The following is a 20,627-nucleotide window of genomic DNA, read 5'->3' as shown; positions in this document are numbered from 1 at the left end:
TTACGCAAGCTTTTATAGGTCAAACTAAAAAAACAAAAAATGAAAACATCTCCAAAAACTAATGTGCAAGAAAACAAAAAGTCAAAATTACGTTTAGGGACACATAAAGCCATGCCTGATTCAAATGTGCTGTTGACCAGTGTTATGGTCACAGGCCTGGACTAGTCGCCAGCCAATCGCAAGGCACATATAGACAAACAACCAATCACAGGCAGGGGGCATATACTGTCTCTATGAAGGTGTACAATTTGGTGATGATCCAAATGTTCGGCCTTGTTGGAGGTCTACATTCCACAGAGTGTCATCTGAGCCGGTTCTGTTTCCCCATCTCATTGAGTCACCAATTGTCCAGAAGCTGCTGTGAGCGACAGAGACAACAGGCAGCACAGGGCCTGAGAACACTTCACTAACCCGACCGGTACCAAGACAAATAGAGGGGTGATTGCTTCCCTGTGGCCCATCTGGCTTCTCTTAAGGCGAGCAGAGGGGAGAACCAGGGGTGGGCGTAGAATGTGTGCTCACATTTTAAAGGCTGCCACTTTACGTGGGGTAGTTCAAACACATCCCTGACTCGCCGACCAATTACAGCCAATCGCCGCTGTCGGCCCGACTGCTTTTGCCCGTCAATAAAAAAACATTTTGTTTGGGCCCGCTCAGGCCTCACTTGGACGGGCGCCCGGCGGCGCAGTGGAATAAAGATCAGCGTGATTCAACAGAGGAAACCAAGAGGTGAGTTTAGTCACTCGGGAGGGGAAGGGAGGGGCGAGGGGGCAGCCTGACCCTGTGAGTATGACTGGGTGTGTAGACACAGGTAAGGATGTTTTCCATAGAGCGGGCAGATTGCTTTCCTATAGCATGGCAGTTATTTTAAGTGTTTGGACGAGGTCCCGGGTGAAACCTTGAGGCCGCCACCTCGGAGCTAAAACCCAAGCCCTCAGGACGGCAGATTTATTTCAGCTCCAGTGGAACAGACAGGAAGTCCATTGCTTCACATTTGGGGGCAAGCTCGGGTCAAACCAGGGCCCTGCTCCATGACTGCTTGCTGGCCACATCTCCACCTGCTGGCTCACCGGTGAACAGCGCCATCTACATAAAAAGTCAAACGTATTCTAATACAGCACAAGATGCTTTATAATTGATATTTCGGCCCCAAACAAACACGCCTCTCACTTCCTGTGTCTCTGCTCTCTGTCTTCTCTTTCTTTTAAGCCTTAATAGTAAACAGAGATGCTGCTGGGCAGGGAGCAGTCCAAACGGCAGGGAAATAATAGCTTAGTTGTCACCACAGATACACACTTTTGTTACTGCCAAAGTACAATGACGCATCTGGCTTCTGTTAAGTGTAGCCCAGCTTTACGGTTATGTTTGCAGTAAATCACCAGAAATGAATCTAATTCCGTTTGGATCGACATACCCAAATGGATGCACTCTGAAATGGGACAGGCCTTTTGCATTGCACATGCAAATGAATGGACTCGGCAACACTCAAAGAGTTAAAATTTCGGTGCGAGTCAGTTGTTGTTGTGAATGCACATGAGTGTGTATGGGCTGAGGACTGCCCCGCCCAGTTATAAAGCAGGGGGCCCGGGCCGGGGGCTTCACAGAGGGGCCGGGTGTGTGTGCGTGTGGGCGTGTGCGTGTGTGTGTGAGTGTGTGTGCGTGCGTGTGTGTGTGTGAGAGAGAGAGAGAGAGAGAGAGAGAGAGGCAGTGAGAGCTTAGCAAGGGGCCCACAGTGTTTTGTTCTGTTCCACATCAATGGGACATCAAGCCGGGTTTGGGCCTGACAGCACCCGGATTAGAGGTTTTCTACCAGACTCTTTCGACCCCTCCCTCTGCATGCACGCACACGCACACACAATGCGTGCACACAGACAAACATGCAAACACACATGCATAGAATGGGCTGAAACACATCATCTTAATTTGAGTTCTAAATTGTGATTTGCAGGTGGCCTACAAGCGGAGGAGAGCTCTTCTAAATAATGCTGTGTGGTTGTGTGTACATGCGTGCGTTACTTAATAAAGACATTTATTATCATAATTTTCCATCAGAACTTTTTTTCCTCCCAAAACGTGCTTTATGATAATTAACCAATGGCAGGCTGCATCAATGTGAAATGGAGAAAATGGTCACCGCGCTAGAATGACATGACTTTTTTTTTTTTTAATAAATTAAAAGTTAACACATAATGTATGGCTGCAAAAATACGTTGACCAGCCACATCGTGACGTATGACAGTCTTACAATATCCAATACCAGAACTCAAATTCTAACAAGTAAATGACCGGTAAGGATTTTCAGAATTTTGATAATTATACTACTATAGAACTTTAAAAGACTTTTAATGGTGTGAGTGTGTACTCAACCACACCCCACCCTCGCCACATCCCAAAGCATTGCAACATTAAATGACATGAACGAATCATTGTCAATCAGTGGCACACATGTGTGGGGGTGTTTTGTACTATATGCCATAGAAAATATTGATTCTGAACAGAAGCTCAAGGATTTCTACCAAACCTGCTACTTTTATGTCGAGCACAGTATTGATGTAGGCTACTCCTGTACTGCATCACACTGAAGACCAGATTTTATATGTTGACCTTCTGAAACAACATATTGTCCTAGTATGGTGCACTGCACTTGTTCACTGCAAACATTAAACAAATAAACGTATTGTTAAATCAATACCACCCTAACAGTGCTCCACAAAAGTGCTGATAATAATCTTTGTAGTCAGAAATGAAGGCCTGATGACATAGCTCTGACGCTCATGTCTTAGCTACCATTCAGTTGTAAATTACTGAAAGCTAACACAGGATATCATAAAACACACCCACATGAAATAATACCAAAAAAAAGTGATAAAGTAATGACTGCTTAAGAATGTGGACAAATGAGGAAAAAAATATTTTTAGGCCAGACTACACAGTAAATTTCATAGCGCATATTTTACTCTAAAAGGAGTATATTTGGTTCTAGTAAACAGAGTAAAATTTGAGAGTCAAATACTCTAAACGTACGTAGAATTGCACGTACCCCAAAAACGGTTTGTTTGTATTAATTATATCAATATAAATTATTTTATCTTAATTTTTTTAACACCCACTGAAATCATTTAAAATGTCTACTTGCTTAACATCAAAGTACTATTGTGTTAATTGAGCATAGGGGCTTTTTGATACACACAGCAAAGTGTTTGCATTTGGAGTTACTATATAAGGGCTTTAAATTGGGATTGGGCAGTGCGGTTGGGGTGGGGGGGTGGGGGGGGGGATAAACCCATTGGAGCAGCTCCTTCGTGTGTGTATGCATGCAACAGTTCATACCTCGACTGGACCTTGAGCTGACAACAAGTGCGTTTGATGCCAACTGCTGTTGGCCTGTGAAGTTCCCACTGAACCAATCCCCCTCCTTCCTCATCCATCGGTCTGGGCTTTGGGGAACACATCCATGTCGGCTCCCTCTGGTTCCCCCATGACTTAATTAGAGCTCTCTGATTCTCCACATTAGTTTACTGTATAGGAACAACTTTTATCCCTCGCTGTAATCAGCTTGCCCACAAGAACAGAACACAATAAAAAAGAAGGGCAAAAAAAGGGTGTTTGAAGTTTTCTTTTGTGTGATCTTGAGCACTTGAGTAACAAAAGCTCAGTGCAGCTGGTCTCACAGTGGAGTGCCGCATGGCCGAGTAGGCACGGAACCTGCGCCCTGCAACACCTGCACGATTGGGTTTCCACGACACTACTCCCTCGAGTTTTATTCAAAGTGTTCATATTCCGCATGAAAATCATTTGGATACATTATTTAAAACGCGTCTCCCTGATGAAATGTGTCCCTAAAGGGAATAAATCCAGCCGTTTATTACCATTTGCCCTCCTCACCCATTGTAAAAAGATTTTTGTGATGAATTCTTGAGGTGTCATTAATATGCATAATCAGGCAATGGCAGACATTAGCCCTTTTAGGTCTATTATCAGGAGATGGCCATGACAGACTGCCTAGTTTTATGAACCTCCTTGTGTTTCTTGTATGAAATATTCTCCTTCTCTGTGATGGTCAAGGTGACCTCCAATTTGATGGCCAGCTCTACTATCTGTCTATAAGGAAGTAGTTCAGAATTACACGTTTAATATTGATAATGACAAAAAAAACGTAGTATAAAAGTAACATTAAACTTTACATGGATGGCCTTTAAATACACAAGATGTTTTTAATGCGTTTGTATAATATTGATTTAAAAAAAATACAAGCAACTTTTTAGTTCGTTCTAAATACATTTATTAAATACATTATACTTATTTAAATGTTGTGACGTTGCCGTTGTTGTATTTGCGGTTATCAAAATACGGATTTTATTATTTTTACACACAGGTTTGAAAACTGGATGTCCCTCCACTCCTGCAAGGCCGCTGGTTGTTTATATTCATGGTACAACTACGCCATCTAGCGTCACAGATTCACTTTTTTTTTGTCGATAGGACAACAACTGAATCTCAGTCAGTCATAGTTATTGGTGCCGTTCCCGTCCCCATGAAAAGACTTACGGAAAGTAAACACAATTGTTATTTCGAAAACATTATATCACATATTATGGTCTTCCAGTGTAAAGACAAAATGCCTCTGATTTTTTCCCCAGTAGTAAGATTGGCCCAGATGTCCATTTAAATGTTGCCATTAAGCACCGTCATTGTTGGTTAAGATCTTTATAAATATTTACACAATCAATAAAATGTTTTTCTTTATATAATTTGCGTCCCCAATTTTGCATTTGACCCTGTGTAAAAAAAAAAAAAATAGAATAGTTGATTATTCTGAATGACGTAATTTGGGGGGAACTAAAACGAGCAAAATGAGCTACGTATTAGAATCTTCTTAACCCTGGATGACCCACTGTTAAGTGATTATTAGTTAAGTGACATTAATAAAAAAATAAAAGTAAAATAAAATGCAGATATTGTACACTGAGTATATAGTAGGGTACGTTTTTTTATTTTTATTTTATTTTTTTTATATGAAGAGATGCTGATTCATGGTGGTCGACTGGTTAGCACGTCCGCCTCACAGTTCAGAGGTCGTGGGTTCGATCCCGGCTCCGGCCTCCCTGTGTGGTGTTTGCATGTTCTCCCCGTGCCTGCGTGGGTTTTCTCCGGGTACTCCGGTTTCCTCCCACATTCCAAAAACATGCATGGTAAGTTGATTGGACTCTCTAAATTGCCCTTAGGTGTGATTGTGAGTGTGTGTGATTGTTTGTCTCTGAGTGCCCTGCGATTGGCAACCAATTCAGGGTGTCCCCCGCCAACTGCCCGAAGACAGCTGGGATAGGCTCCAGGACGCCCCGCGACCCTTGTGAGGATAAGCGGTATCGATAATGGATGCTGATTCACGGAGCACTGGTTGCTTTGAATGAAAAGGAATGTCACCCTGTTCCAAACTGTTCACAGGGCGAAAATTGTATTACACAAATCATTTCTATTACAGAATTATTCCTTTTTAAGTGGTTGAAGTCTACCAATACAATTCCCTGAATCGTAAACATGTTATCTAATGTCTGATATCATCTTAAACTGAGGTACGCTAAGGTCATCAATAGCCAACCCGTACGATATATGAAATAAACATTATAATGATGTCAAATGTATTTTCAATATATACTGACTTGAAGCTGAGGTTAGTTTTGTTATTTTTGTTTAATTCAACAAAAATCAAAGTGAAATGTCAAAAACTTAAAATAATAATAATCACCACTATTTTTTAGATGTCATCATGAGCTGTTCTATAGGTGTCAAGTTGTTGTACCATAAAGTCACAAAACAGTAGTGAATGGACTTTAAGGTATACATTAAATTTGTGTGCAAAGAACCTTTGAGACTTTGAATTCTATCATGTGTATCGAAATTATGATTATTGTGGAGGTTTTAAAAATGTGCTTTACTAATCGCATAATCAAGGAAACATTGAATGTATTTTAAATTCTGGTACATAATGTTTTGTAATATTTCTACTTGGAGATTGAAGTTCCATTGGGAGGAGGGAAAAAAATCAAGTTCAATGGCGCTTGTGTATGTAACTTTGTATTTTATCCACAAGAGGGAGGTAGAGCATTGAGCAAAACTTCAAAGGGACTTCAACGCTGTGGTATCAAATTGAAAGACTTCGGTAACATTCGGACTGCCATTTTATGTATTATATATTTAAATAAGCACACCACAATTGTTCTTTCACTTTACTATAATTAATTAATTCCAATAATCGTTACCCCCTACAGCTTGGAGTTCATTTTTGTAAAAAAATGAAAACCTCTGTGAACGTTGTTGGCGTACCGTGGCAAATCCCAAAAAGGCAGAGTATATCATTATGTTTTCCATCGTACCACATTCATTAAATACTTTTTTTTTTTTTTAATAAAAACGTTTATTATTAATTCAACAAACATACAAAAAACAACAATCAGTTTTCCAAACTACCAATGCCGGTTCAGTGCAATTCCAAAATATATTTTCAGCAGGGCAAGTAATTAAAGTTATTCACTTCATAAACATTTGAATAGTTGTGTTTTTTTAAACTAATGTAATGTGACTATTGTCCTAGCCAGAGGAAGCTCTAAGTGATACCTTCTTGTAGTAAAACTATACACGCCCCCAACCCTTATATAAAGAAAAATTAAATAAACACACATCACCAATGAAATGTAAAATACATTAAATGCACATTACAAACCAATTCATTTGTAAACAAAGACTGTAAACAAAAAGTAAGCATGTGGTTTTAAGTATTTGGCCTGAGGACAAATAACAGTCCAAGTGGTTCACTACAATGACAAATATTTGTTATGTAGACTGTCAGTCATAAGGATGAGTTTGCCTTGCCACCCTGCACGCGCGCGAATAAAACAAAGACAAACAACTGCAGAGCAACAATCGTTTTTGCTGCAATACATACCGAGGACACAAAGGATGCTAACTTTAGCATCTAAGCATTGTCTCAAGGAGGACAATGTCATAAATGAGTCCAAACAATGTCCAAAAATGTTTGACACTGGTCAAACAACAGCATAGATTTACTGAGCACCAAATCTACCATTATTAAATCAGATTATGGCCAATAGAAGACTGAAACATCAAAACATACACACCACAATAGTACGATTCAGAAATGGGGAAATAAAAAATGACTGAGTCTAGCTGATGACTTGCTAGCTGCTACGTCACTTGTCAACGATAGAGTGTTTTATTGTTCCAACGCATTTACAATTCTTTGGTGGTAAATTCTTTACACACGTGTGCTATGTTAAAAATAAGTTGCACGAGGCACACCGACTTTATACACCTTATATTCATTTTTGGGTTAAGAGTGTTTACTGGTTTAATATATTAATATTACTGTGTCAACTTTTTTTACACAATAGAAATGTTAAAATGTTACATAAAACAAGTTCAGTTAAGTCAACCTTTTTAAAGATGGCAACAGTTTGACGTTGAAATAGATTTTTTCCCCCAACATTTACTATGAGAAATCCAGCTTCCTAGCGTTCGACCATTAAGATCCCATTGTATTATGATGCAAACCCATAATTCAATATTTCAGTTTTGAGAAATTGTCCCCTCGAAGTGCTACGTACAAAAACAAAAACCGCGAACATCAGGCCTCTTTCCAATGTGCTAAATAAATAGTTCAGGCAGTGTCACAGCATCACACATATCCATTAAGACTTATATGCTTGCACATATCGATACCCCACGCATACTGTACAATATGACTTTGTGTAGCCCCTGTATCGCTTGCCCTTTAAAGCCACTGTGCTATATTTTTTCCATTCAAAAGACACACACTGGTTCAGTCGTAGCGCCACACTCGACTATTGATTCTCATTATACTACGATTGGTGAAATCATGTCAGAAATACAGGCTTAATGTAAGCAGTATTAGAGGTTGAAATTGTCGAAAGAGCGTACCTTTTGCTTGACAGCAGAGCTGGTGAGGTGATTGTCGCAATTTACATAGCATGAGCAGGGGGATAATAGCTGCGTGACAATGTGTATTTTCTGAAACAATGGAGGTGCCATGCTCGGCATGGTCAAGGGTTAAAGAGTAATTGAACGCTGAATTAAGCCTGCTTTTTGACAGAATCCTCGATTTTTGAGATGCACTGTATTTTGCTTTTCTCATCTTTTCTCTCGCTTATACTGCCACCCACAGGATGCAAGTGGAACAGTACTCATTACAGGTGATTAATTGATGAATTTCACAAACATTTTTTAAAAGGTAGAGTGCTTGTGTTACATAGACACAAGCACAACCGGAGTGCTGTTTTCAGGGGAGTCAACCTTTGGAGTGCGCCATCTCTCAGGCCCAACTAATCCCCCCGTGTGTCAGAGCAGGTGTTCCACCAGCTGTCCAAGGCCAAACACCTGCTGTGACATCACTGATTGGGCGTGGCTTCAGGCGTACCTGGCTTCCTTTGAGCCGAAACAACGCAGTACCTTTTATTCCTATGTGATTCAGAGTTAAATTACACTCTAAGGTCTCCCTTGTCTCTCACTCATCCAGTTCCATCTGTCCACTGTTAGCTGCTGTAAAGCGTTTACGGTCATCCACGTCCACCTTTACCTGATGCACTCCTCCTCGGACAGGCTTTCTGGTTCCTCGTTTTCACTGTCATCTAGTTCGGGCAGATCTCCCCACAGGAGCAGATTGAGACCTGCACACATGGAGGAGTTGGCAGGTTTTACAAACCACACATGTACTAAAGTACCAGTACAGATACTTGTGTAAAAAAAAATACTCTGGTAAAAGTTGAAGTACTGACCCAACTGCTTAAGTAAAAAGTACTTCCCACCTCTTATACATTACACTGTGATTACGGGTTAGGGTTAGAAAAAAAAAAAAAAAAAAAGAGAGAGAAATAAATTTGCATTAGGGGTTGTGCTAAGACACATGCAAGCTGTCTTCAATTGTGGAAAACAAGTATGTATACTTTAACACAACAATGTTTCAATATTAACCTTCTATTCCATCCGTATTGTTTAAACAGACCTGTTGCATCCAATCTGTTGAGCGTGGAAACGGCATCACTGTTGAACATCCAGAAGTGTCCGTTGTTACATGAGAGCAGGCAGGGTTTACAGGGGGCCACAACATGATAGCCAACTACATTGCCACTGTGGCGAAAAACAAAGCAGAAACATGAGTCTGCATTTTACAATGAATATAACTGAAAAGTGCTAACTCAACTACTGGCTGTGGGACAGATGTTTTGTTTGTTTTCAACCTGCATGCGACGACAACAACAGTGGAATGGCACACAAAGAAGCGCCACCTGCTTTCATTTAACACTACTCTCAGTTAAAGACAGAGAATTATGTCAAATCATCACTGTTACAAAAACCTTCACAATCCAATCAGACTTAATTACTTGTGTAGAACTGTTCTGCTATGTTACCTTATGAACCTTCGTGAGGGGGACAAAACATTAAAAACACCTCTCAGCTTGATGCAATGTGATTATACATAGTATAATTAGTATATTGCCTCATATACAGTGGGTACAAAAGTAGTGTTTTGATTTTGAAATAAAACGGCTTAAATTTAGAAGCTGCTTTCTCAGTTGTTTACGGTCATGCCATTCAAATAAAAGCGGTTCTTAAAATGAATGAGTGAATGAATGAATGAATGAATGAATTAATTAACAAATCGCTTTACCTACCACTTGAGACATGCAATGTCTCTCAATTTGCACTTGCAGCTTTCAGTCGAGTAGCAGCTGGCCACAAAGTCAACAGTTCTGTACGTGTCGGGGAAACAAACATAATTGAGAGGTCGGGTTGGGTCGAAACGTTTCAGACAAAACTTTATCGATCACACTCGTCGATGCAGTGGAAATCATAGTCAGGGAAACCTCGTCTTAGCAACAATTGCACATGTAAACAACAGCTGGCAGAAGCGCCAACTTTATTAGCACTTACCTATTTGGAGGTATATCGGTCGAAAAGAGCTGAACTTCGGTGTCTGCAAGAAGCACGGCTTTCATGCCTCTCGTACAGAGTACGCTGTCACAAAAGATGCAGTTAACCTGGGCGACACACTTGTTTTTGAAATTAGCGTTGGACGTCGACATGGTCGTCCCGCTTTGCTGTTAGAAGCTCTGGCGTTGGCGTTTCACGCCGCCTTGATGTTGCAATTGCAACAGAAAGAAAAATTCACAGTGACGATATCCGATTTCTCTGCGTTTACGGATGACGGGAGTGCCTTTAACATTCACTTTACAGGCGACGGTGAGCCTCTCTCCGCGAGCAAACGCAGCTAATGTTAGCTTTCCTGATGCAGTACAAACTCGCGGGGGGAATCCAAATTAGTATCTTAACGTCACACGAAGAAGCCTGTCGGCTAAATTTCATAAATATACCAAGAAACGGCGAGTAAAACGATTGTTTACACGAGCAGTCCCGCTTCCATACAGTTGTAGTTACAAGCTAACCGAATAGCTGTCAGTTTTGTTTACAACTTCCTGGTATTTAAAACCACTTCCTGAAACAATCTTTGAAAAGAACCCAAGCTTAGCTCTGATTGGACATTCACCACAGTGCCTCACGCAATTGGACAGATTTATCTCCAAGACCAAGTTTAATTGGATATACGTTCCACTTGGTACAGGCCCATCTTCAGTAGTCGCCTACGCTGATTGGTTTCTTTGCACGTCATTAAGACTGCCAAAGCCAATCGCTGTGTAAAAACCGTCTCTTCGTGTTCTAAAAAATTAGGCGGGGCTCGCTTCGTGTCGTAGTGAAAAGTTTTTCCCTGACCGGAAATTTCAAACGATGGTTGCGTTTTAGTGTCTCTTTATGCGCTTGCTGTTGTACGTGAAATTGTTATCGAAGTCATAGCAAAAATAAGATACACGTGTATATTAGTTATAGCTTGGTAACGTTGCCGACTACTTCCGGTTTTAGCAAGCTGTCAGGCTGGATTTTAGTTTGAATGCAACAAATGTGAACATAATAATGTGTCGATGCACATAAACTGCTATGTCGTGGGTGACTGACAGTCATGAAAAAAAACTAAATCCACGTTGCATAGCTTCTTAGTGCTATTATGATTCAGCAGCACACATGTCCGCTTAAATGATCACTTAAACAACCACTACAATTTAAAAGATTAGATTACATAAGCATTATTTTTGCTTTTTATAGGTCGTTTTAAGTGTCTCAAAGAGCATCCTTATGTCCTGCGCAGTGGGGTCGAGGAACAGCCAACCCCTCCACCGGTTCCTCCTCTCTCTCACTTCTTCATGGCGGGGGGGTGAGCAGAGCAGATCACTTCAGGCGGGATCGAAGAAGCAAGCGGACGCTTCTGGAGCGCATACTGAAGTTATCGCCCATTTTAAAGGGGGGGATAAATCCCCCTTTTGACTTTAAACGCTTTGCACCACAACCGGTGGCTCAGAGGAGGCGTGCATGAAAATTGTGAAGCAGCAGAAGCAGCGTCAAACTCACAATGCGCCCTGAGTGAACACACGCAGGGAGACAATACGGACCGGCGCGCTCACCAAGCGAGGAGCCACATTTTCTCATCTGGATCTCCCCTTTTTTTCACGCCATTCCCACTCCACCGAGCCGCAACGTGGATATTCTCCCATCAAGCTTATTATTGTCCAACTGAGAGCGAATTGACTTAGCAGCGTGGACGAGTGGTTTGCTCTCCAAACTCCAGCCATGACGTCTCCGGCCAAATTCCGAAAAGACAAGGAGATCGTGGCCGAATACGAAACTCAAGTTAAAGGTAAAACTTTTTTTTTTTTTAAAGATCCTCGGAATTCCCAAGCGATGATGCAACGGCGCTTGTCGTGTTGATCGCATTTTTGCTGCCACCATCTCTTGTTTGTTGGTTAATTAATTGTCAAGTTCTCACCATATTATCTCCTTATGAATGTGGAATCATCATAGCTACTCGGATGCAGCATGTGCTCATGTGGTCGCTCGCCTCCTAACGTTGAGCGCAAATCGCCAACAAAGGCAGAAAGAGGGGGGAAATGCTTCGTGTCGTTGACCACCAGCAGCTTGTTTGAGGTGTGAAAGCTCACGCGTTATATGCTGTTTGTCCGCTATGTACGATAAGCAGAAGATTTGCTGTTTCGACGAGGAACAAGGCAGGGCGTTTTCTCTCTCCTCGCTGTCTCCCGCATGTCTGTGCTGCAGGCTGCTGAGCTCTGCATACCACCCGAGCATGTGTGCCGAAACACACATTTGAAACTAAACGGCGATTGTTCTTGAACGTCCACAAGGTTTTTTTTTGTTTTTTTCTCATGCGGTGCACTGAAGTGAGTTAAGGCCCGATTGGTTGTGTTTGTGGATGCTTCTGTCGTCAGGCAGTCAGGCAACACTGGTGGCGGCTGCACTCACTGGCCACTTCATTAGGTACACCTGCACCACCATCTGTTGACGTCCAATACAAAAGCTGTATTAAAAAAGTCGGCCTTTTCAAAGATACTCATCACTGACACTGTCATTATATAAAACTATATTCGTCTGTCATCGTTGTAGTTTTCCATGAGGAATAACTGCGAGGTGTTTAAATATTGGGTATACATAATTTACAAATGTGAGAATATAAACCTTTCAGATTTACTATCAGTGTGGTGCCATTTACCCTTGGTGTTGGATTTAAATGATTATACGTTTGTGATGTCATAGTGTGTAGATTCTCCATCAGTGCCAGTTTCTTATAATGGGACTTCTCTTTTTATTTTGGTTTTGTTATACCGGTTTTGTCCAGGTAGTCCAATAACATGCATCTTAGTGTTATTGAGACAAAATTAGCCATAGTTGTGTGTGTGAATGCTTGTTTGTCAAAAAGTGAGCTGCGAAAGTTAGTTCGCTCCAGTTACTCAGGACTGTAATGATGAAAAGCAGCAGTATAGAAAATGGATGGCTAGCGTTTTGTTTTATTTGTTTTTAGAATGCCTGCAGGGCCAGATCAAATACTGTTGCGGTCCGTATGGCCCATTGGCTTTTGGTTTCACACATGTTCTAAATGGCGCACAAACTACCACCGCAATAATTCCACCATCTTCAATACTGCACTTGTGAGAGCTCATCAGAAGTTATAGGCTGAGTTTGGAATGGCAAAACTATTGGAGGGTTTGAGGAAATGTTAGTACTGCAGTTGTTGAGCAATGTAAATATTGTGACATCCTATTAGTGCACCCCGTCAATTAACTCAACAATTCGGAATGAGACCGACACAAGTTGACATTAGCAAACAGGAAACACAACGGGCATAGTTTCCTCTCTCTCATAATCTGCAGTATTTTTCAACCGAGCAAATACTCATCCAGATTGGAATGTGTAGCGTAATAAATACACGTGCGTCCATTTTTTTCTCTATTGGCTGACAGTCGTCTTGCTGCAAGCTGAAAAGCAACTAAACTGTTTTCTGCTATTTTGGATCCGATGTGTTCTGTTTTTCTGAGGCCTATCAATAAGCAAGTGTTTAAAAACCTTAAATTAAGATTATTTAGCTATAACAGTGACATCAAAGTTAACACTTATCTGATTGTTGAGCATGTGATGATGTAAAACCAGCCAGCATGACTTCCATCTATCTATTGCACATTTACGTCACAAACAGTCCCAACGCTGCAATCAGTCTTTCCAGCTCTTCCTTTTAAGCACTTTACCCAGTTGGAGATATGACCTGGCTCTTGGTGCCTGTAAAACTCCTGACAACGGAAATGCCCCCCCCCCCCCCCCCCCCCGAAAAAAAAATGTTGTAAAGGTAATTATCCTGTGCTAGCTTGTTCTTTTGGAAGAGAGGATATTGGCTACTGCTGCAATTGGCCTAGATGAGTAGATAAGATGGGTCACCTCTTTCTCTGTCACATGGGCTTTCTCGTGTTCCTGTTCAGAACAAGTAGTCTGGTTATTCCCAGTCCTCCAAAATTCACCTCTTGCCCCTCTCGCTGTGTTCAGGTGTCACTTTAAATAGGTGTTCCAGCAAACCAAAATGAGGCCATAGAAAGCATCTCGCATCTCTCCCACCCGGATCATCCACAGGATCTCATCCAGGCTCCTAGTCACCTACCTTAAATGTTAACCATTTGGAGTGTGATATATGTTCCCATTAGAACAAGCATCATGTTGAGCTGCTTTTGTAAAAGGCTCTCTGTCAGGGCTGCATTGTGAGCACTGCCTCCTGTGGACTTCATGTTTGTCCATCGACCCACCCTGTCAAGTACTTCACAGCACCTCTTTAAACAGCGGTGGTGTTTTTTCCCACATCTAACCTGGAATTAAACCAGTGCATGACTGCTTCGGGTGATTTTGGATGTCTGCAGAAGGTGCAAAGAGACACGCGCTTATACACAGTATGTCATTAGCTTGTAAGCTGCAAATAGAGGGAATCAAACGATATGTGATAACATGCATCTGTCACTTCCCAAATCTGGAATTGGTGAAATTATGTCTGTGCTTATCAGGGAGCAGGAGTAATCTTTTTTTTTTTTTTTTTTTTACGCTGCAGCGTGGAAGGTAAATAAATGTAAATCCCACCTCATGGCTTAAGTTGATAAGGCTCTGCAGCATGATGGTGCACCTACATGTACACACACACACACACACACACACACACACACACACACAGACTTGGAGTACCTCACATAATCAGAAAAGCACCAATTTTGGCCAGCTGTAAAGTGTGAGCAGTCCCAAAATGTCCTACATTTTCACTAGAAGTAATGTCCAGGTGTTCAAATACTTTAGTCCTGAAAAACAATCATCCACACACGGAGTAATGGAAAATTGAAAGAATATTAGGTGAGAATCGCCAGCCTTTAGGAGATTGCACGTTGTAGGAACGCCGATTCCAACACAGATGCAAATGGTTATACGTGCAGTTAAGGAATGAGCTTATCATCTCACGTTAGGAGCGCGTGGAGCTCTTGGAATTACTTGGAATTGAATCCAGAGGTCGACTCTGCTTTTCAGAGAGGCTCTGGATCGCTCGGGGTTTTGGCACCGTCACAGTCTGCATGGGACTGCATTTATTCAGCCAACGCAGTGCTCCTGGTTTACCAATCAGCCAGCTCACCATAGTACTAAAAAGAAAAGAACAGGAAGTGTTTAAGTGCATGTGAAAGCCCTTCAGAATATTTGACACGCTTTAAACTATTCAAGGTTACTTTGGCGCCGCATCTGTTGCTGTTCCACACAGCCGTTAATAAGCGTCTGCCGCCGTCAACCAATTTCCCACTCCCGCCATTAATAAACCCTATTGATCTTGGGGCTTTTGTGGTCTGTCTGAGACACTCGGAGCAATATGTACAGCCGTCCGGTCTGATGGTGTGCTTGAATAACTCTTATTGATCGTTTGACTCTCAGCAACACATGTACAGATGGCCCAAAAAGGCATTTGGGAGCAGCATCTGTTATGATTTCACAGCAGCAGATATGATGATCTTTCACCCTGAAAGGGGACGTGTGTCTGTATGTACGTGCGTGCCTTATTGGCCATCAACTAAAATGGTGTCCGCCTGCCCACATGCACGTCGTTAGTCAGGCGTATGTTTGCTCGGCGGCCAGTGAAACATATGATTTAGGATAAATAGCTGCTTTCACTGGCTCACAATAGGAAAGGTGTTGACACAGCAGTGGGTTTGTCTGCAAACAGGCTTGTGCGCGCGCGCGCGCGCGCATGTAGGACGATGCCCGGACTTGTTATTTCTGTTGTGTTTGATTGATGTATTGTTGGTGAAGAGAAAAATAGAACGCAGTCGGATGACAGCTTTCGAAAGCACTTCATTACCTGCAATAATGCCGACGTGATAGAAGAGAGGGATCGTGGTTACAGCGTGATGGTTATTGCAACACTGACAACTCTTCAATGTGGCTGTGACAATGTGGGGGAGTTGTTTAATTAGTGGCACTTTTGAAGGATTGTGTCTGTGTGTGTGTGTTTCAATATTTAGCATCTGCCTGTCATTTAGAAACTGGCCCGGTTTGTACAATTAAACAACCACAAGAAGTCAATCACACGGCTTTCAACAAAAGCGCTCACCCCATCTGCCTGTACATGGATAATCGTGCCGAGTTTTGATTTATCACTGTGCTTGTCGTTTGCAGTGGTATAGAATTTCAAGACATCCTTCAGAGAGCTGCCTAACATTTTGTCAAGTAGATAAGCAACCAATATATGATACGACTCTTTTTAGTATGATGCAGGGCAGCTCTACACAACTGCAAACTACAACCACAATAATGAACATCAAAATTGAATACGATCATCTCTTCAAAGGCATGACTTTATTTTTTGGGTAGTTAAATTGGCTCACATGAGGAGATAACGGATCTTATCAACATGCAAGTGCGCGAAACAGACTTTAGGAAGATCAGTTTTCCATCGTGTCAGTTTTTAGTGACGTAAAACGATTTGTACAAAGGATATGTATCTGTGTTGTGAGGTATGCAAGGTTGTTGTTGCTCGTGGGAGTGAGTAAAAGTGTGTGTGTGTGCGCGCGCGTGTGTTTCAGGCTGTATTAAGGATTTTGCTGACGGAGCTTAAAATAATCAGTCGGGAAGGATGTTAGTGTGAAACTGAGGGTATGGAGTCGGGCTTGAATATACACTGATTGTACTGGGAAGCTTCCTGTCAGTACAGGACACACACACATACAACTGAGTTCTGTACATTTGTTCAGCAGCATGACGAGAGTAGCACTGAGGATATTTTTTTTCTTTCAATAAATAACTCCATTCCATCTGATCCTTTAATAAATAACAACAGAAGCAGCTACCACGCCTTTGTTTCAGGCGTGCAGTGTGCTGAGTCAGCAATGGACTTGGCATGGCTGAAAAAATAACATTGATTTCCTCCGTCACTCTACCAATCTGCTACTTCCTCATTCTTCACTCAGGGGTACACTATAATGATTCACTACATGGTATCTTTTTAGGTGTTACATGCTTGCATATCGTTGCTGTCCTGTGAAAAACACTTATGTCCAATTTTGGATTTTTTTTTTTAATTTTCACATTTAATGCGGAGTCTGTAACACGGAAACACCATTCACGTAAAAATAACAACATTGTAAAAAAATGGACATAAGTGTTTTTCACAGGACAGCGACGATATGCCGTGTTATATTCGGTATAGGCACACAACCGTATATAATCGAATCCAACCGCTGGCGCTTTGTCCTCCTACACGCTGTCGAAAGATGAGAGATAAGATGAGGAATGTCAGGCATCAGGGCGACCACCGTACTCCAAGCTATGTCGATTGAAGCAGTACAGGTGAGCGACAACATCTGGCATATCAGATGCTACACACGCTTGGCTGATTAATGTCGGCGAGAGATGAAGCGATGCATCGGGAGCACTGGGGAGAAAGGAGAGAGAGAAATAAACACGCCGAGAAAGAAAAATGCACACAGCCGAGCCAAGCGGGTAAGGTCAGAGTTTAGCTGCGAGATGACTGCCGTTCATTCGTGCCAGATGTTCCACATGCCCTGATTGGGCAACAGATGTTCAGCCTGCAGTGGTTGGCTGACGGAATTCTTCCCTCCCCTCCGTTTCAGGTGTTTGAGCTTTGACTTCAAAAGTATGACGATCGAAGGGCAGTGACAAATCGCTCTCTAGATTTTTGTGTGCTTCTGTTTTGCGTGATGTCCACTGAGACGTCGCTTTGTTGCGCCTATCACTTTGAAAGGAGACATCTGCTTATTTTCTGTTTCGTATTTTCATTCTGCTAGTACGGCTGAGTGACGGCAGTCAAAAAGTGCCTCCAAGATATGCCTGCGTTTAGTTGATATGCTGCCTTTTTCTGTTTAGCTCCCGTCTCTTTAAGATTCCTCTTCAAAGTCCACATTCTTTTGATTGGCCAATTTCTAGAAGCCTGCTGAATAGCAATGCCCCAGTGCATTGTGTGGGTGCGGGAGCCCATGACCTTATAAGGTAATCCGTATCAGGATGACCTTCCTGATATGTTGAGACATATTTATATTTAAATATTTTGTTCCTGAAAACGGGGAAGTCTGACATTTCCGACCTTTGACTAGGGAAAAGTGCAACGGTAAGCCAGTGTGAGTTGGAGTTCCTCCTCGCAAAGTCAGAGAAAATCACTCTGCTCCAACTTCATCACCATGCACTTGTCTGACGTGCCATGACGGTATGGTGCTATGTTGCTATTTCCCCTGTGTATGAAGAATCACTCCCTTCAGACTAAATGGGAGTTAAGTGTCAAGCAGGATATGTCCAGCTTCTCAGTTTTCTAAAGGCACCATAAGAACCAGTGGTCAACTGTTATGGCAAAATGTATGGATCACTTGATCCCTAATTTGCATTTTGTCTCTGTTTGAATGTTGTGAGTTCCTGTTTCCTTGGAAATGTCATGACCTACTGCACTTGTTTTTGTCGCGGGCAACCTTGTAGTCACAGCTTCTCTCAGAGGGCCACTATGATGGTGAAGCCAAATAAATGTGCGCCGTATTTTTTTTTTTACTACATACAAATTAATTGATTACTAGTTCTGAAATCATAAATCAATGATGATAGCTTAATTATTGTTGAAGTTAATGTTAAAAGGGTGACAAAAAAAAAATGTCTTGCAAAATCTCAGTTATTATTCATTACACGACAGTTGACATTTTGGTACAGATTTTAGCAAGGATCATGGACATTGACACATGGATTGTCTTTGCGGGACACATAAAACGATATGGCGGGCTGAATCTGTCCCCTGGGCTTTAAGTTTGACACCTGTGATATACAGTATATACTTCGCATCAATGCAGTCACATTGTTCTACAGGCCGCAAAACTGAATGAAGATTGACTAGTATGCTCCAGTATGTAATCAGTTTACCTCACAATCAATCGATGAATCAATAAGTGTGGTCAACCTTTGGGCGCATATCATTATACGCTCATTTAACTCAAAGTGTCTACAAAGTATACTTTGATGCAGTTAATAAATCTACTAAATAACGAATTAAATAAAACATTGTTTCACAATGCTGCTTTACCGCCTGATTGAGATGACTAAATAATATTAATGATAATATAAAAACAGTAGACATAGACTCAGTCGGCACCGTGGAACTTTATTCATTTTTCATCAAATTAAAAGAGGAGGCAGGAAATATTCTTTGCCAATATTGTTGGCAAAATAATATTTTTTTTAGTGTGAGTAACCCAAGGCCATATAATAAAAAAAAGACTTGACCCCTTTACCCACTGCAACAGCATAACAACCACTCAACAAGCGCAAGAATGTGAAAAGCTGTCGATCCCTTCCTCCCTCACGCTCAATTTCAATCTTTTTCTTTCTCTCGGCCCACATCCAGCGAACAATCGGAGCATTGTGAAAAGAACCACTGGTTCTCCACTCACACTTTTGTTTTTCTCACTCCTCCTTGCTCCCCCTCGCCTTATCTGTCACTCTTGTCTCTCTCCTTTCACTCGTCATGTTTGACAGTGGCAATGACGTGTGACACACACGGCCTCCTGTTGCGCTTCAAGCCGGCCGTCCAGGCACATGTGCAAACCACATGGCTGACACGCAACCGACCGCGGATGTTTGGGTGAGTTGATGAGGGCATCTTTAAGAGCAGATGGGTCTATATAAAGACAGAGAGGGCCAGGACTATGACTGCTCATATCCTCGGCGAAACAATCAGTAATGGAGCGGAGGCTGTAAATAAATAGGGAAGGGGCCGAGTGAAGGGAGCGAGAGAAAACAAGTGTAAGAAAGGCTGGACGATGTTCCCGCAGGATGCAGGTTGTATTTGAACAGCTCTCGTGCGTGGCCCAAGAACAAAGGGGGAGTAAAGGAAGGGGCTGGACTATGAGGCAAAACTTGGAAGTTAAAAATCTTTTTTATTTTTATTTTTTATCCGAAGCCGTGCAACCCCTGGTGTGTATGCACTTATTTTAGCCTTCTCACTCCCCGTCTCCGTCTCCCCTCTTGCTCCCTCCTTCCCTCTCCATCAGCAGCTTGTCTATGCACGTAGGCACACGAGGTTGCTACGGTTACAGAATTGCCCCCATTTTTCTGGGTTTGCAAGGAGCATGGAGGAAAATGAGAGAGAATAATGTAGATTTGTCTTCCCTGTAGGTCTGCTGGCTAATCATGTTACCGCACATGCTCAGACCCACACGTGCACGCACAACTCCAGTTTGAACCCTTTAGATTAGGGTTCGTCTTCCTGTGCTTTTCATTGCTTTGTTTGCTCATGGTGTCGTTGTTGTTTATTCATCTTTCTCAGGCCGTGTGTAACTACATTTCATGAATAGCGGAAAGCTGGATTGTGCTATTAAAGAGAGGGTGTCTGTATCGAGGCATTTATACGCATTAAAAGTAAGCAAATCACCGCACGGCACCCCGCCATTCACTTCACCTCTCCTAATGCTGTTTTAATGAAGCCATTCATCAGCTCGTCTCAGTTGAATCTGCATTGCACACACACAGCCTCGCACTGTGCTCGCCTCTTTTCTTCTGCATAAAGTGAGGACACAGTGTTCTTCCCCCCTGGTTGCCATGCGGATGCACCAGTTCTGCTGTTCCCAGCATCCACGCTCCTCCAGAAGGAGGATGAGTCTTTCCTTCTTCTCCCCGTGTTTGTTGCCACACATGCT

General features: G+C 42.1%; 2 protein-coding genes across 4 annotated transcripts in view; one reads left to right on the top strand and one right to left on the bottom strand.

Moving 5' to 3' along the window:
- Nucleotides 1-6,405: 6,405 nt before the first annotated feature.
- LOC147142322 (protein FAM72A) lies at nucleotides 6,406-12,239 on the bottom strand. 2 transcript variants are annotated; one of them, XM_086039486.1, is made up of 5 exons: nucleotides 11,909-12,239; nucleotides 9,967-10,050; nucleotides 9,708-9,785; nucleotides 9,038-9,162; nucleotides 6,406-8,702 (listed from the first exon to the last, which is right to left on the bottom strand). In XM_086039486.1, exons 2-5 carry the CDS (start codon nucleotides 10,029-10,031, stop codon nucleotides 8,608-8,610), a joined length of 363 nt encoding a protein of 120 aa, XP_085895612.1. In that variant the 5' UTR covers nucleotides 10,032-10,050; nucleotides 11,909-12,239; the 3' UTR covers nucleotides 6,406-8,607. The 2 variants fall into 2 exon arrangements, with proteins under 2 accessions (XP_085895612.1, XP_085895611.1); XM_086039485.1 differs by lacking the exon at nucleotides 11,909-12,239 and having other exon boundaries at nucleotides 9,967-11,725.
- The window catches only part of srgap2 (SLIT-ROBO Rho GTPase activating protein 2), a 54,562-nt gene continuing 44,711 nt past the window's right edge, over nucleotides 10,777-20,627 (top strand). For both annotated transcript variants that reach the window (XM_086039478.1, XM_086039477.1), the window contains exon 1: nucleotides 10,777-11,779. In XM_086039478.1, the coding sequence (XP_085895604.1) occupies nucleotides 11,713-11,779 (67 nt within the window). In that variant the 5' untranslated portion in view covers nucleotides 10,777-11,712. The remainder of the gene's footprint in view (nucleotides 11,780-20,627) is intronic.

Source organism: Filicampus tigris, chromosome 9 (assembly GCF_054856515.1).
Source record: "Filicampus tigris isolate MCC_2025a chromosome 9, RoL_Ftig_1.0, whole genome shotgun sequence".
Classification (NCBI taxonomy): Eukaryota; Metazoa; Chordata; class Actinopteri; order Syngnathiformes; family Syngnathidae; genus Filicampus; species Filicampus tigris.
This window is presented reverse-complemented; position numbering and strand designations above follow the sequence as displayed.

Excerpts from the sequence above, each read along its gene's own strand:
- LOC147142322 (XM_086039485.1), bottom strand. The coding sequence starts at position 10,118 with ATGTCGACGTCCAACGCTAATTTCAAAAACAAGTGTGTCGCCCAGGTT. Across the intron at positions 9,786-9,966 it reads ACCGATATACCTCCAAATAG|AACTGTTGACTTTGTGGCCA; the intron begins GTAAGTGCTAAT and ends CGACACGTACAG. Across the intron at positions 9,163-9,707 it reads GACATTGCATGTCTCAAGTG|TGGCAATGTAGTTGGCTATC; the intron begins GTAGGTAAAGCG and ends TTTTCGCCACAG.